The sequence below is a fragment of the Nicotiana tabacum genome, chromosome 11, assembly GCF_000715075.1.
Source record: "Nicotiana tabacum cultivar K326 chromosome 11, ASM71507v2, whole genome shotgun sequence".
NCBI classification, from domain to species: Eukaryota; Viridiplantae; Streptophyta; class Magnoliopsida; order Solanales; family Solanaceae; genus Nicotiana; species Nicotiana tabacum.
In genome coordinates, this window is record NC_134090.1 from 4,540,633 (window position 1) to 4,557,024 (window position 16,392).

At 32.2% G+C, this 16,392-nt stretch overlaps 1 protein-coding gene across 1 annotated transcript; it reads right to left on the minus strand.

Annotated features, from left to right (window-relative positions):
• Positions 1 to 695: 695 nt before the first annotated feature.
• On the minus strand, positions 696 to 8,971 carry LOC107781551 (potassium channel SKOR-like). Its single transcript, XM_075224702.1, has 13 exons — positions 8,646 to 8,971; positions 5,213 to 5,437; positions 5,046 to 5,109; positions 4,189 to 4,528; positions 3,793 to 4,088; positions 3,612 to 3,692; positions 3,334 to 3,432; positions 2,993 to 3,214; positions 2,443 to 2,631; positions 1,994 to 2,069; positions 1,606 to 1,900; positions 1,345 to 1,466; positions 696 to 1,156 (listed from the first exon to the last, which is right to left on the minus strand). Exons 1-13 carry the CDS (start codon positions 8,855 to 8,857, stop codon positions 912 to 914), a joined length of 2,466 nt encoding a protein of 821 aa, XP_075080803.1. The 5' UTR covers positions 8,858 to 8,971; the 3' UTR covers positions 696 to 911.
• Between the last annotated feature and the right edge of the window lie 7,421 nt (positions 8,972 to 16,392).

Here is a 16,392-nt window from a genome sequence, read left to right on the forward strand (position 1 = left end):
CCAATACAAGGTTAAATTTAATGTCTTTATTTATGAATTTTTACCTAGTTCAATAAGGAAAAATTTAATAACCAAAATGTAGTTAATTTTTAAAGTCCTAAATATTAACGTGTAATATTATATCCTAAAACTAATAGGATTATAAGGCTAATATCTAGAACTCCGTTTATATCCTTTTATTATGAGTTATTATACTTAATAATATAAGGTTATTTTTGTAAACTAACATTGTATTCATGTTTTTATAATAATATAGATAGATATAGAGTATAGATATAGATAGATATTAAATTTTTATTTATTTATTAATAACTATATTAATTTAAATTATATATTATGTAATAATATATTAGTGCTTCATATTTTTGGGGCAATATTTGGGGCCTAAGGCAACGGTTTCACTTGCCTTACCTTACAACCGCCCTTGCAGCCACAGCCACAATAACAACAACCACAACAACTACCACAGTAGCAGCCACAGCCACAACAACTGGATGAGTAGTTTGAGATAGGATGATTGGTAGTAAGTTGAGATTTTGTAATGGTAAGTTGAGATCTTATAATAGGTATTATACTTGTAATAAGTATTATAAAATCTAGGCACAAAAATTATGTTTTAACAGAATAAACTGACAATGCCAAAGCTAGCAAGGTACAAGTAATAAAATAATCATACAACAAAAATGAAGTATAAATTGCTGTGGAAGAGTGATTTCTGCATTCTGCTATTACAACATGATCACCCTAATTAACAAGAAGCTACTCACTTCTAAAAAAAACTTTTTGTAGGCAATGTGAGGACTAGAGTAAGAGCTTAAGAGAGTTTTATTCATCTTTTTTTTTTAGTGGAATAATATATACAAACCACAAAGCTACAAGATGCAACAACATTTACATGACGAAAGGAAATCTCAAGTTGATTGATCATTGATCAAGTACAATTTTTGGCCATCAACAATCATATCTATATCAAGAATTTTACCAGCATCTTCTGATAATATACAAGAGTCAGATGGAAAATTGAGTTTCTCAGATGCTGTGGTAACGAGCTCCTCGATAGTCTGAGGTATCCACATTACAACACCATGTTTTCTCACATCTTTGGACTCCCATGGGTGGAAAGGAAACACAGTACATTTCCTCGGACGCAATTTTTCTGTTATTATGCAGAGAGATTTACAGTTAGGCAGATTAAAACAGCTTCACTTACACCAAAATATGCAATGCTACTAGTTTTTGGCAATCAGATGGACTTTATGAGGCTTTGGGTTGAATACTCAGATAAAATCTTTCAAAGAAGAGTTTAAGTTATCTTGCAAGATGACAAGGTTGTTCTAGCAATACCTGAGATCTCATGTGGAACATCAGGGAATTCAGATAACTGAGCAGATTTTGCTTCTTCCAGAAGACCGATCATTTGCTTGTTTCCACTTACTCTAGCTTCATCAACTGGAGTATTTCCCCATCTGAAACATGACAAAGATTTAGCTGTACGCGAAACTTGCAATCTGAGAGTAGACGTACGTGCTCAATACACTGCTTGTACAATGTCATATTTCAAAACAAGAGCTACCAAGATTTCTGAGAAGTTACTTCAAACTGTACCTATCCTTTGTGAAAACAGAAGCGCCAGCTCCCAAAAGCAATTTCGCCATTGAGTATAATCCTTGAGAAGCAGCAACATGAAGTGGTGTTCGTTGATCATAGTCTTTGGAGTTGGGATCAACACCATTGGACAATAGCCTTCGCAATAGATCTGAATCGCCCTTTGCTATCACCATACAAAGGAAACTACCAGCATTTTCAATTTTCAACAAGGCCCCTTCCTTAACAAGTAATGAAGCAACTCGATCATGTCCACTCTTGATTGCTTCAAGCAACGGTGTGTTGCCAAATTTATCTAATTGGTAAATAGCAAACATAAGGTACAAATCAAATATTTGCACAAATGAGGACTTGTTGAAGATGAAGTGCAGTCGCTTAAGAAATTTACCTGGAGCATTTATATCAACGCCTTCTTGGATAAGGAAAAGAGTTATATCTTCATAGCCTCTTGATGCTGCAAGATGCTGTTCAAAAGCAAACATTGCTTAGTAGAAATTTGCAACCATCAAACTTTAGTAATCTACGCTAATTAGATAGCTTACATATTTTCAAAGAGTGCCCTCTTAAGGGCTTGTAAACACTCATATAGCTTTATAAAGGGAAGTCCGATGCACTAAGCTCTCTCTATGTGCGGGGTCCAGGAAGGGCCGGACCAGAAGGGTCTATTGTACACAGCCCTACCCTGCATTTCTGCAAGAGGTTGTTTCCACGGTTTGAACCCGTGACCTCCTGGTTACATGGCAGCAACTTTACCAGTTACGTCAAGTCTTCCCTTCACTCACATAGCTTTATAAACCTGAAAAATGTATATGTTTCATTGGAGGAATAAACTCATACCAAAGGTGATCTTCCATCATAATCTTTCTTGTTGGGATCAGCTCCAGCGTGAATTAAACTCTTCAGCTGATGCAAATCACCATGATAAGCTGCACTATTCACTTTCAAAGCAAGTTCTGCCTCGTGCTTCCCTATATGGAATGCGATATCTGACTCCAGTTGCTTTACGCGGAGATTAGATTCTTTTCCCTGTCATTTAATACTACTTTAGACTTTTTGAGTCCACAAACCATGTCTTAATGCAAAAGCAGTTCACTTCTCAAAAGGAGAGCAAATAAAACAAAAGTTATCATTGTGAGACTCAGGATGCTAATTCAGAAGTTTGTTCCTTGCCATTTTCTTATGCTACTCATACCAAAATAGAAAAAAGGGTAGATGGTATGTGACGGGTTAAACTCATAATTCATTAAATGCTTTTTATGAATGTTAACTATCGTACTTTTGTGAGTAAATTGTTCCCATTATTGATGAACTAAACCAGATAGTTAAATGAGTGAAAGATAACGGCTTCTAAAATTGCAGTAAAAAGGTTGAGTCTCATTTCCCTTACCTGTAATAAATTACTCAAGATTCTTCTTCCATCATGAAAATAAATCTCCAAAATATTGGAAAATGACTGCTTATCGATACGTATGAGCCTACACAGTTCACAAACACGAACTGTATATGGTTGAGGAATGTTACAAACAATGGAAATATCTCCAAATGAGCTGTTAGGTTCAAGAAGTGCCACTGTTTCTTCTGATCCATCCTTCGCTATACCGACCTCCTCCTGAATTGAAAAAAAAACACAATGAATGACTGTGGAAACCATATAAACAAATGATAGGACATAGATTTTGTTGCAACATAAAGAGCTGAGCAGGTGTAATCGATTGTAGAACATCATACCAGAACGCCATGGCAGACAAAATAAAGCTGGTCTACTACATTCCCTTGTTCCATTATTACTTCTCCGGGGAGGAAAAATTCTTCGTGGACTCGAGTTACCTGAAAAAATTTAACAGTATCCAAAATCAGTAATACACACTCAATGGTTTACTTCAATTGCAATTGTAGCACGGTCAAAAGCAAACAGAAAGATGTGAAGAAGCATTGCATTTCAAAGGCCATACACTATGAGTATTCTGTGAATGATTGAATGAATGATTCCAAAAGAAATTACTTACAACTTGACTTATGAATTCAGAGGAACAGCCCTTAAAAAGAGGAACATTTTCTATGTAAGACTGATATAAACTCTGCGAAATCTGCAAAAAAAGTTGGAATTGTTTGTCATTAACATTTTAATGCAATATAATATGCATCAGCAATAAAAGTGGAAGCAAGATTCTTCTTTCATATATTTACCTTGGCGCGGATTGAGATTGGAATGTCCTGGAGAACAGCTGCATCAGTATAAGCACTTTCATATTGTAATCGCAAGTGACCTTTTATTTGATTACGGATATCCCTTCCAAGTCTATTTCTGTTCATATATTTCAATAAATCTGTCATCTTATCTCTGTATCGCTCAGTTTTTGATCCTTTCACAATTAAAGCTGTCATGTTACCGATCAAATAAGCACTAAGAATCATATCAAAGGAGACATAAATCATGACAAATATCATTTCCCTCAAATTGACTGCGTGTATATCTCCATAACCTGTACAATAAAAAGGTATCTCAAATATCAGTACGACGAAATTGCTATAGAAAGTCTTTAGAAAATTGATAAACTTGAAATGAAAGTTGAATAAACTTACCAACAGTTGCCATAGTAACAATAGCAAAATACATTGAAGTAGTGTATCGCGTCCAAAGATCAATATCTCTGAAGTTTGAGTAACTGTAGTCTCCCAATTTCAAACTACCAATCCATGTGTAACCTTCTTGTTGTTCAGACAGCGTAGTCGCCAAATAATAAAAGATGCAGGCAGCTGTATGTGTGCAGTAGAGTTCAACAGTGATAAGTTTTACAATTCTAGTGAAGAGGTAATTGATCCGAATATCTTTCTCCATCTTTTGGAAAAAGTAAGTAATTCTGCGCGCCCTGCTCAACCTAATCCATAAGAGGTATCTCACTTCTTCTTTGCTGCCAACAGCCTGATAAATTCAAATTGCTCAACATATGTTAAAAGAGCTGGAAATATGTAACCAATGCCAAATTTATTGTTATCTATTGCAGTATTATTTTTTCATTGTTATCATCTTTTTTAGTATTGTCAAACAATTGGCAAATCTCCACATTAAGTTTAAGATTGAATATTCTCTATATCAGTCAAGAAATCAGAAGCACATTAGTCATGCTATAAATTAAAGCATGTTTGTAAAGAGGGAGCTATTATAAGAAAAACTAACTCCCTTCGTTTCAATTTATATCATATTCTTTCTATTTTGGTACGTTCTAAAATATTTGACGTCATTCCATTGACAATATTATCCTATAAATTTTAAACACTCGTGAATTAAAATTCATTTAATTATTCAAATTTACTAACTTTTGAACCATTACATTTATATATATTTTCTTGTACTACCACTGATATAATGCACCAAAAAGGTTAACATCTTAAACAGTATATTAAAGTCAAACAATGTCATATGAAATGTAAAGGATTACCTTGTAAATTATATCCCACGGCATGCAACTAAGAAAATCAAGAATAAAATGAGATTTTAAGTACCTGCAAACCAAATAAAGGTCAGCTAAACTACTAAAGCAATAATCTTTTGTTGCATATGTAATCTTTAGCAAAGTGAAAAGTAGGAGAGAATTCGGAGACTGACCGAAGAGCAATAGGGGTTCGTTTGTATACCATCTTGTAAGTCTGACTATCTCTATATGCAACAAAGAATTGCAGGACAATATCCACAAGAAAAACTATCTGACCACAGATGTCTAAGAGAAAGAGTTTCCTTGGTAATCCATTGAAGAAGGCAAACTCCATAGGTGTGAAAAATGATGAATAAATTGACCATATTAGGATAAAATTTTCCCACATCCGGTACCACCTGCATGGAAATTTGTTTGGTCATGTTCACACACAATCTTGAAAGTACATAGAGTTTAAAACGTAAGAAGCATGTTTTGGAAGAAGGGGAGCCTTGACCGCAACGGAAAAGTTATCTCCGTATGACCTATAGGTCACGAGATCGGATTGCGGAAGCAGCCACTAATGCTTGCTATACATAGGTTGTCTGCATCATACGTCTTAGTGTACAGTCATTCTCTGAACCCTGCGTAAATACAGGATACTTTGTGCATTGGCCTGCATAAGTTTATTTTGGATAGGCACGAGACAAGGGAATGAATAGTAATAAAGTGGCACTGTGTGGAAGTTGATTAGTACTAATCCTTAGTTCATGCGGCATCATATGATGTTTTGCCCCATTTTGCTTTTTAAATTTGGAAACTATTTAACTTAAAAATTTTTACTCAAACGTAAGTCTTTTTAATCATACACATATTATCAAATATTTAAAACCACAAATTTTAAAAGTTTTGTAACTAACACAATATTTAGTTTTTTCTCTATAAAGTAAAGCTGAGGTGCAAAAAACCAAATTGTCCCAACGGTTTAGGCCCCGAGCTTACAACAAGAGCCCTATACACCATCTTTTACATTCTCTAGTCTCTTAACAAAACAAAATAAAAAAACGTAACAAAATAAAAATTGGGGATTCAGAGTAGAAAGTAAATTCATCTAATTTTCATACTTTTAATAAAATATACTCATTTAATTGTTACATAAAAATAAATCACATTTTAATTTAAAACAAAATATTTTATTCAACTTTTTCTCCTCATTTAATTCAATAAAACATGCAAGTCCACAGAAAATCCCAAAATAGACGAAGCCCAATCTAGTTGCACTGCAGGTAAATTTTTTTTTTTTTAAATGATAGTGATATAGGAGTCAGCTTGCGCACATCTATTTTATTGGATAAATATTACCTTATATACCAACACAGTTAACTCCCTATTAATGCTTAAGCAAATTATAAACCCCACCTAATATTTTTACAAATATCAACTATGTCTTGATCTAATTATGAAACCAACTTTCTTAGTACTAGCTTACTATGTTTTGAATTGATAAAGAAATAGACTTTTGACCTAATTCAACCCCAAAAATTAGTTCAAGATGTGAGGATTGTTCAAGGCCATATAAGGAGATAAGTGCCCTCCTACCTAACCGATATGGGATATTAAGACCTCTCCTTCCTCCCCTTCTTCTCACACGCTCAGGACTGAACATCTGGAGTGTGGATAATATAACATTGAAGGGCCAACATCACGTGAAATAAGAATTGGGTGGGTCTGTCTCTGATCTTATGATAATAAATAGGCTTTGGCCTAACTCAATCCCAAAAACTAACGGACGAAGTGGGAATTACGCAAGATCATTACCAACTTGTGAAAACTCCAACACCCCTCATTCGATCTAGGATTCAAATAAACACTTTTCCGCCCCTCTAAATCAGTCCCTGGTGTAGACGATCACCGCATTACCTTTTGTTTTCAAGCTATCATATCTAACTATGAATTTTCAGTACAACTATAAGAAACATAAGTCTGATAAGGTGATACATTTAGAAGATGACAATTTACGAAGATTGCTTTTAGTTATACAGTTAGAACAAGATAGGTCTGCTGATGATTATATATGTAGCATATACAAAAAATAATATTACAGTTCCAATCTTCTATTACATAGTATTATTTAATTTGGACTTTTCTTTCCCACTTTTTGGACTTTATTTTAATCTGCAATTTCCACTTGAAAAACTAATAATTAGTCTATTCATAGACAGTTGAGACAACATCTCTCTTATCGTATTAATAACCAACTCATGTATGCCGTTTTACGAGGGACATACCGCGTGAGAGTTAACAAAGACGTGACTTAAGTATAAAAGAATTAATTTAATATTTGTTAGTGCTAACGGCGTGAATAATATTTGCACAAATGTTACTTAATAGATAACTATAAATAAATTTCTTGACAATAATTTATTGATAATTTGATAAATTAAAAATAATTGCTAATCTGCTATCATATGTTAAATTAAACCTGATTGATATGTAAAACAATCTTTACACCGTCAGTTAATAACTTAAATCCGTCATAAAAATGCTAGTGCAGTTGGTTCTTTCTCAAATTAGACTAAATTTACAAGTTTGTCAAATTAAAATCCAATGTACGTCAGATAATTAAGATCGAGACGAAGAGTACTTTTCTTTTCATTATCTCAAGAAATTTTACCCATATATGATCATGACAAATAATCATGTAGTAATAAGTTATTCAACTAATAATAGCAGCGATTAATTGGTAACCAATGCTCTAAATATTTTCTCCGACCAAATGTTCTAAATATAGCCAGGCCAAATTGTTCATAGAGGAGCAGCTTGTTATGTAAAGTCAAAGTAGTCAACGTTTTTCATAAATTCCAATTTGTAGTTTCCTCCCAACCTAATTAGACGCCACGTATTCGAAAATGATGCTTATTTCCTTAAAATTTAAGGATTTAAATACACTAACATTATAGAAGAAGTTATACTATCAGGTTCGTATAAGTCATTACTTTACTTTTCGAGTTATCAAGTTTCCTATGAAAATTTATCCGATGTTATAAGTCAATTTAAACTTTAACTTAATAATATAACAACAACAATAACATATCCAGTATATTCTAGCAACTGAGTTATAAGAAGGGTGGGATGTATGCAGATCTTACCTCTACCTGTGTAAGGTAATTAAAGAGGATATTTATGATAGAACCTCAGTTCAAGAAAAATCTATAAAAACTGAACGGAGCTTGAACTAAAAAAATAATAAGTCACCTAGACTTTGGAAAGGAGGAAAAAAATCATATGCATCGGTAATGTGATAAAATTTAATACTTACTAATTATAGATAATTATATGTATAGTAAGTACGAATATTCGAATAAGATCTCAAAAAGTGGTTAAATAACGGTTAACAGCTAGATATATATATCAAGTAAAAACTACGTTCTAATTAATTTCCTGACACCTAAGTTTCTCTTCTGATTCAAGCTTCATCTTTCACAAGAATATAGAGAGAGACAGACAGAGAGAGAAGAGAAGTGAAATTTCCACCATTGAAGCATAGATGTAGCGAGAGAAAAAAGTTAATTAAGTTGGAGAAGTCAAATTCATATTAATTAAAAGTTGAGTTGAATGCTTAATTACCTGTTTTCAGGATGAATAATGAAACCTTGAGAGAGATTAATCTTAAGGCGGCTAATTCTCCGGCGAAACAAGTTTAAACCGAGATCGTCTTCTATAAGTTGAAATCGACTTCCTCTAGAAGATTCTATCTTATCTCTAACATCTTCTACTTCATACTCTACTCCTCCATTCATATTCATCGTCTCCATTACTTCCTCTGCTACTCTCGTCATTATCACCAACTATATAACAATCAATTAGCCAAATTCTCGATGTATATTCAAATGTATGTTGATTGAATAGTGAACTAATGAAACTTTTCTGGAAAATTCGTGTGATGGATAATTGAACTCGTGGTAGCTATATTTTACGAATAAAACTGGAAAAGGAATTGACCAGAGAAATTGGATATTAGAAAAGATGAGTTTTCACGAGAAAGTTAAGGTGAAAATGGCCTGAGGAAGAATTTAGCCTGAGATTTAGATGTAATGTATATATGGAGAGAGAGAGAGAGGGGGGTTATTTATGAGAGATTTGATGAACTGTTGAACAAAGAGGATGGACTATTTATATGCAACTCAAAAACTCTACCACAATTTTTTAAAAACTTTTATGTGTTTATTTAATATGTTTAAAAATTTCTATGTATATGAATATGGAAATTTGTGACATCACGTGTGAGTGTTTATGCGCCCACAAACACTTGAGAAGTGCATGTTGTTTTAATACTTATATTAATTACAAGTATAATAATGAATATGTGGTCTAAGAAACTATGGATAGTATAAAAATATTTTAGATTATCCTGTTCAATTTAACCGGTTAGTAACAACATCTTATTACTCTATTTTTAAATTGCTATATCATACTTATTATAATAAATGTGTTATTGTACGTCAACTTAACCAGTTAATTTAATCTATAGAGTTTAAACTCAAAAAATAATGATACCAACCTGATGTTTGATTATTATTTTTTGATTTCTCATTCGGTGTCTGATACTCTCATTGGAACCCGACTATATTCGGATTCGTGCCGCGTATGGCCCCATTCGGGGGAACCCGCTCCCTATCAAAGATTTTTTCATATCCAAGGTTCGAACTTGAAACCTCTCGTTAAGGCAAGAGTAACCTGATCATCCGCTGCACGACATCCTTTGGTCGTGATGTTTGAATTTAATTACCAAAAAAGGAGAAATAACAAATGATATAAGAGAGATGCGAAGCACGAGAGAACCTTTAGAGATTTATTCTAATAATTAATAAACACAAATGGCCAAGTTGGCAGCTTGATGAGGAAAATCAAAGGTAAACAACGTTAGCAGCTTGATAAGAAAAAGGGGGGAAAAAAGGTTGGCAGTTTGTGTGGCTTTGCTATCTGTTTAAGTGTCAATCTGATCAAATACTAGGTAAAACATAATAAATGACTATATAATAAAGTTTGAAAGCAATTTTCATCTGTATGTTTGACATGCTCAATTTCAAATCATTATGAGCACATATTTTACTTTTTTCCTCCTTAGAAAAATGATAATAATATTCATTTATTTCTAATAAATAATTAGCAAAGTTTATTTTTGAAAATCATAATTATGTCAGAGAAAATATAGAGACATCTGAAATACTTGCGAACCAAGTGAAATGAATTTTGCGATACACAAAATCGAAATATAATTTTACTATTGACCATAACTATTTGGTCATTATTGTGCTGATCATGAGTTATCAAATTTGGCCTGTCTTATGTGGGGGTAGTTTAGTTTATTTCTTCGAGTCTATCCTTAATTTGCTTCTAATTAATAAGAAATAGAAAACTTAAAACCATGGGAAATTAATGTTTTATCCCAGGATTTGTACCATGGCCATAAAAATTACTTAGCTAACCAATTGAACGACTAAGATTTTTCGGGATTTATCCACTTAGATCGAAGTTTTTATATTTTTCTAGTCTCCACTATGATTATATATTTATATATAAATGAGATTACTTGGAATTACATCACGCGGTAAAAGCTAGACCTGCTTTCGAATTGAGCTCAGTCAAAAAGAAATTTTAGTTAATCAAACATCCAACTGATCTCCATATATGTATTGGTATTATAATTGTATACATATGGGGGTATCCACTTAGATCAGGGGTGGCCCGTCCATAAAGCGGGTAAAGCAATTATTTTAGGCCCCATATTTATGGAGCCCATAAAACGGGTAAAGCAATTGCTTTAGGCCCCACATTTATGGGGCCCCATTTTTTGATTATATCTATATTATATTTATAAATTAAAAAAAATATAAAATGAAACGGAAAGTTTGAACACAAATTTGAGATAATGGACCACAAGTCCACAACTTTCTCAAACAAAACTTTGTTGAGCAAAGTGAACACAAGCAGACAACGTGTGCACTGTGCACTAATAGCTATGTTTTATACTTTGTTCTTACTCCATTCTTCAACTTCAATAGCCAACATTATTGTGGAGTTGTTGTGCCTACTGAAGTGAATACAACGTGACTTTGTCGAGCAAAGTGAAGACAACGTGTGCACTAATAGCACTAATAGATAAAGTGAAGACAACGTGTGCATTATTCTATATTGCTTATAGAATATATGTTAACAATTTCAGTTACCGTTGCTTCAGCGGAAAGAAGCTTTTCAAAATTAAAATTGATAAAATCTTACCTAAGATCAACAATGTCTCAAGAGAGATTAAATGTGTTAGCTATATTGTCAATTGAGAAAGACTTATTAGGAGAAATTGATTATAAGAAAATTATTAGTAACTTTGCATCTAAAAAAGTTAGAAAAATTGACTTCAAATAATAATAATAAAATTAAAACATTAAGGCCCTCATTAAAATTTGACTTTAGGCCCCAAAATACGTCGGGCTGCCCCTGACATAGATGTTTCTACATTATTCTAAACCACAATTGTCTCCTATCCACTATGATTATAAATGATATTACTGGAAATAACATCAAGGGACAAAAGCTAATAGACTTTCTTTAAGCTGTGGTTTAATTTCCATGGTTACATTTTATATAAACTAGATGTTATACCAAAACTAAACATTTACTATCAAAAGTTTGGTCGTATATATCATTTATTGTGTTTTTGACTAATATTGTCCCTTATCTTTGAGGGTGGGTCTATTTTGGTCCTTCAAATATAACCTTGAGCATATTTAGTCCCATAAGTATGCTAAAGTTGAGCACCTTTAGTCTTACTGACACAATATATTCAAAAACTAACGGTGTTATCCAACTCTGATTCATGAAGCAAATCTTCTGCTCTGAAACAAAACGTTTCCTCTCCTTTTATTGGATTACGCAAATTATCACTTTAATTTTTTATTTTTAGATAATGTCTTCTAAAATTTTGACCTTGAAAAAATCCCCTTATGTGCCAGTTTTCAATGAGAAAATGACATTGTATAGCCGCTGCAAAAATAATAGCCGAAAAATATATAAAATTTGTATATATATACATTTAAAATTTTCTGTTGAATTTTTCCAAAAAAAAGTTAAAATTTGAAAAAAAATAGAATTGCCAGGATCACTTCTAAGCATATTATTGAAGCAAACGAATAACCAAGTTATATTGTCACTTTTAGCCCGTGGCAGAAACTATTTACATCTGGTAGCGAAAAAAGTATATAAAATTTGTATAATTTTTGTATATTAACATACAAAATGTATATATATACAAATTTTATATATTTTTCGGTTATTTTTTTTACAACGGCTATACATTGTCATTTTCTCATTGAAAACGGTATATTGTTTCGTCTATTATTTTTACAACGGCTATACAATGTCATTTTCTCATTGAAAACTGGCACATAAGGGGATTTTTTCAAGGTCAAAATTTTAGAAGACATTATCTAAAAATGAGGAATTAACATAATAATTTGTGTTATCCAATAAAAGGAGAGGAAACATTTTGCTTCAGAGCAGAAGATTTGCTTCATGAATCAGAGTTGGGTAGCACCGTTAGTTTTTTAACACATTGTGTCAGTGAGACTAAAGGTGTTTCACTTTAGCAAACTTAAGGGACTAAATATGCTCAGGGCTACAGACCAAAATAGAACTATCCTCAAAAATAAGGAACAATATTGACCAAAAACTCATCATTTGTTAATAGCATAAATAATTAGCTAGTTTACCAAAAAGGAAAGTTAAATCAGTTGGCCAAACAGTTAGGAGACTTGATAAATAGGTATTTAAATTTCCCTTTAAACGTAGACACGTTTTTCCTTAATTACAAGACCTACTTTTATAATCATTGGATATTTGATAAGCGCATAGTCGAACAATTAGTTAGAAAACTAATTGCACTTATCTTCTGAATTTTAATATGTTTAGCTCGAACATATAAACATAAAATAATAACTTCATCTTATTGCTAGACTTGATATAATTAAACTTCACATCAAGCCTTATTGGAGAGTGATGTTTGATTACTTTGCTCTAACAACTTTGTCTCTTCTAATTGAAATGTTATTTTAACGCCGTTGTTAATAAGGTATAATTTTGCTGTTGCCCATTACTTTTAAATATAAGAAAGGAAAAGGTCGCATTTAAGAGAAACCTCAAAACTAATTATGCACTAACATGTCGCATTTAAGAGAAAATAGACGACAGAAACAAAGAAGGGCTTTTATCAGTTTTAGCTTGCGCTACAAACTATTTATATTTGGTAGTCGAAAAAGTGTATAAAATTTATATATTTTTTGTATATAACATACAGAATATATATATATATATATATATATATATATATAATATATATTATATCGACTATTATTTTGAGAACAACTATACAATGTAATTTTCCCAACAAATAAAGGGTCTAAAACTATTTAAAAGGAATTGAAGAATTAACCAAAGAAGCAACTTGAAATAGTGAACCAACTATGAGCTTGCTAATGGGAATATATGAAGGCATAAATCACTAACTGTTATACTTTAATAACAATAAACCTCAAAACTAATTTTTCTCTAACATGTCGCATTAAGAAAATACAACAACTATTCTTTCATCCCAAACAAGTTGGGGTCGGCTTGTTTGATGAGGATTCATCATGACTCATGAGTTTGACAAGTTTTACGCTCGCTGTCAGCCTATAACCGTAACTCTCCTTCTTTATCGAGGTTCAGACTCGCAATTTGAGCAAGCTCACACGAGCGGAGTTGTGTTGTTTAAAAAAATAGATAAAATAAAAAGAGAAAGAAAGAAAGAAAAAGGTCTAAACATACATTTTAAAGCAAATTGAAGATCATTGGCAGTGAGGTGCACTAAGCTTCAGCTATGCGAGGGTCTGGGGAAAAGCCAGACCACAAGGGTTTATTGTACACAACCTTACCCTGCATTTCTGCAACAGATTATTATTTCCACGACTTGAACTCATGACCTCCTGATTGCATAACAACAACTTTGTTCCCTTCAAATTGAATATCACTCAAACCACAAATAAACTCTGCTAATGGGAATCTATGGAGGCATAAACCACTAACTGTTATATATACTTTTATACCCATCAAACTTAAACTTCTTTAGTTTTAGGTTTATGGTGGTGATGTGCAAAACCCACTTAATGGACTAAAGAAACAATGTTGCTAGTGTTAAACCCACTTAACAATTTTATTTGAATAAATGCTTAACCGCCATACATGATGCTAGCTAGCTAATTTATTTTCTCATGGCCTAACATGCCTTTTGATTATAGTGTAGTGTGTTGAATACCACCATAGTGCTTTTCTATTCTAATGCAGATAGAGCTGCAAACAAGATCGGACTAGCTTGAGTATACCTCGATTAATTCTATAAACTATCTGTTATTTTTCACTCATATAAATATTGAGTAACCCAATCCACTAAGATTTGAACAGACGGAAAGAAATCACTTAATGTTAAGTTTTTCATCTAAGTAAAGTTACGTGAAGATCATTAGACTACTATTCCAATCCTCCAGATGTAATATTCAATAGGTAATTATTCCAAAAAAAAACATTGGCCGGAAAATTTTGAATGGCCCAAAATATTTCTATCTACAATACACCTCGTGTTAGACTTAGTAAATCTTATGGTCATGGAATTTCCAATATTAAGACGTGATTTTGTACCCCCAAGAAAAAGAAAAAAAATATAATGTTTTCATTCAACGGTTGCTTTGTGCCTAAAATGGTCATTTTCATCTATCTTTTGCAAGAACCCCATGCAAGACCTAAAAAAAGGTATAAACTCTTTAATGTAATTAAAGTTTTATAAGGAGATGCGGTTCACATACTCCTTTTTTGTTTATTTTGTTAAGTATTTAATTTCTTTAAGGTTTATGTTACAACAATTATCTTCCACAAATTGCAGTAAAAATATACGTACCTAATTGGAAAGGTAATAAACACCATTATAGAAATATTGAGGGACGTAGGCACCTTATTTGAAGCGGTGTCACGTCACTGCTTCGTCAAATTTTTTAGTAATATGTATGTTTAAATAATAAATAAAATTAAAATATTGTGTATAAATATAAAAAAATAACACCACTTGCCGTTGCAATAATTTATTCATATGTTTACTTCTTCAAATATTGAGACCGCTTACAAAAATTCATGTGTACGCTACTGAAAATATCAATATATGTATGGTTCACTTTCATAAAGAAATGTCCCGCAAATAAAGAGACCTCTCTAATCTTATTGCATTTAATCATAAAAGCATACGATACTTGGTAGGAAACGCTTTACTTTCAAAGTGGATCTTTCGACGCGAGTCTGGATTAGTCGGGCTCCAAATACTAATATCAGATAACAAACCAAAAAAATAAAATTATTCGACAAAAAGTTAATTTTTTCGTAACCAGATACAACAATTTTGGATTTATTATCAATAAATTATTGTTATCCTTTCTTTGTCTCTTTGGAGTTGCCCAACTTCATCGTTGACCCCTAATATTATTAAAAGAAGAAAAAGAATTCTCAAAAGCCACAAGATTGGTTTATCTTTGAAAATTAGACCAGTAGAAATCTTAGTCGGCTAATCAAATTGGCTCTTAATTAATTATTATATTATCATATGTAAGACAACTGGCAAGAAGCACTTGAAAAGTTATCAAGAAATCAAAAGTTTCCATTTTCTGAGTTCAAGTTTGAGGTGAATATGTCACGACCCAAAATTCACTAAAGTCGTGATGGCGTCTAACACCGCCGTCAAGCAAGCCAACGGTGAATGATTAACTTATTTATTCATTTTAGTATTTGAAATTATAATTTTCATTAATTAAAGAGTATGAAATAGAATTTACAGGGTAAGTGATAATATTTACACGAACTACAATAATAAACAATCCCGTAATAATATATCAAAGACATTAGTGGTATGAGAGTTTTCTGAACTCTTAAAACACTTGTTAGCCAATGAGCAAAGTAACAACCACAATATTGGTTTAATTAATTGTTACTTAAAAAGCAAAAAAAGTCCGTTTGGATAGAAGTGGACCAATTTTAAGGTAAATGAGGGGATGACAAAGAAATGAGTCATTGTTGTATTATATTTTGGCAAACATCATGTTACCACTTACAAGAAAATATTGGGAAAGCATGTTTTAATTTGTATTAGGACAAAAAGAAAAAGAAAATATTTGAACCAAAATGGAATAGGACAGAGTGGTTTTTTATTGAATATTTTTCTTTTTCTTTCATGTGGATTTCCCAGGGTATTTCCTATAACGTATTAAAAACTTGAAATATCCTTTGGACTTCATAATATAGAATA

Bases quoted from the DNA above. Each gene is read 5' to 3' on its own strand.
- LOC107781551 (XM_075224702.1), bottom strand. From the start codon at position 8,857: ATGACGAGAGTAGCAGAGGAAGTAATGGAGACGATGAATATGAATGGA. The intron at 5,110-5,212 runs GTCAGTCTCCGA...TTTGGTTTGCAG, and splicing joins CGAACCCCTATTGCTCTTCG to GTACTTAAAATCTCATTTTA. The intron at 4,089-4,188 runs GTAAGTTTATTC...TTTATTGTACAG, and splicing joins TGTTACTATGGCAACTGTTG to GTTATGGAGATATACACGCA.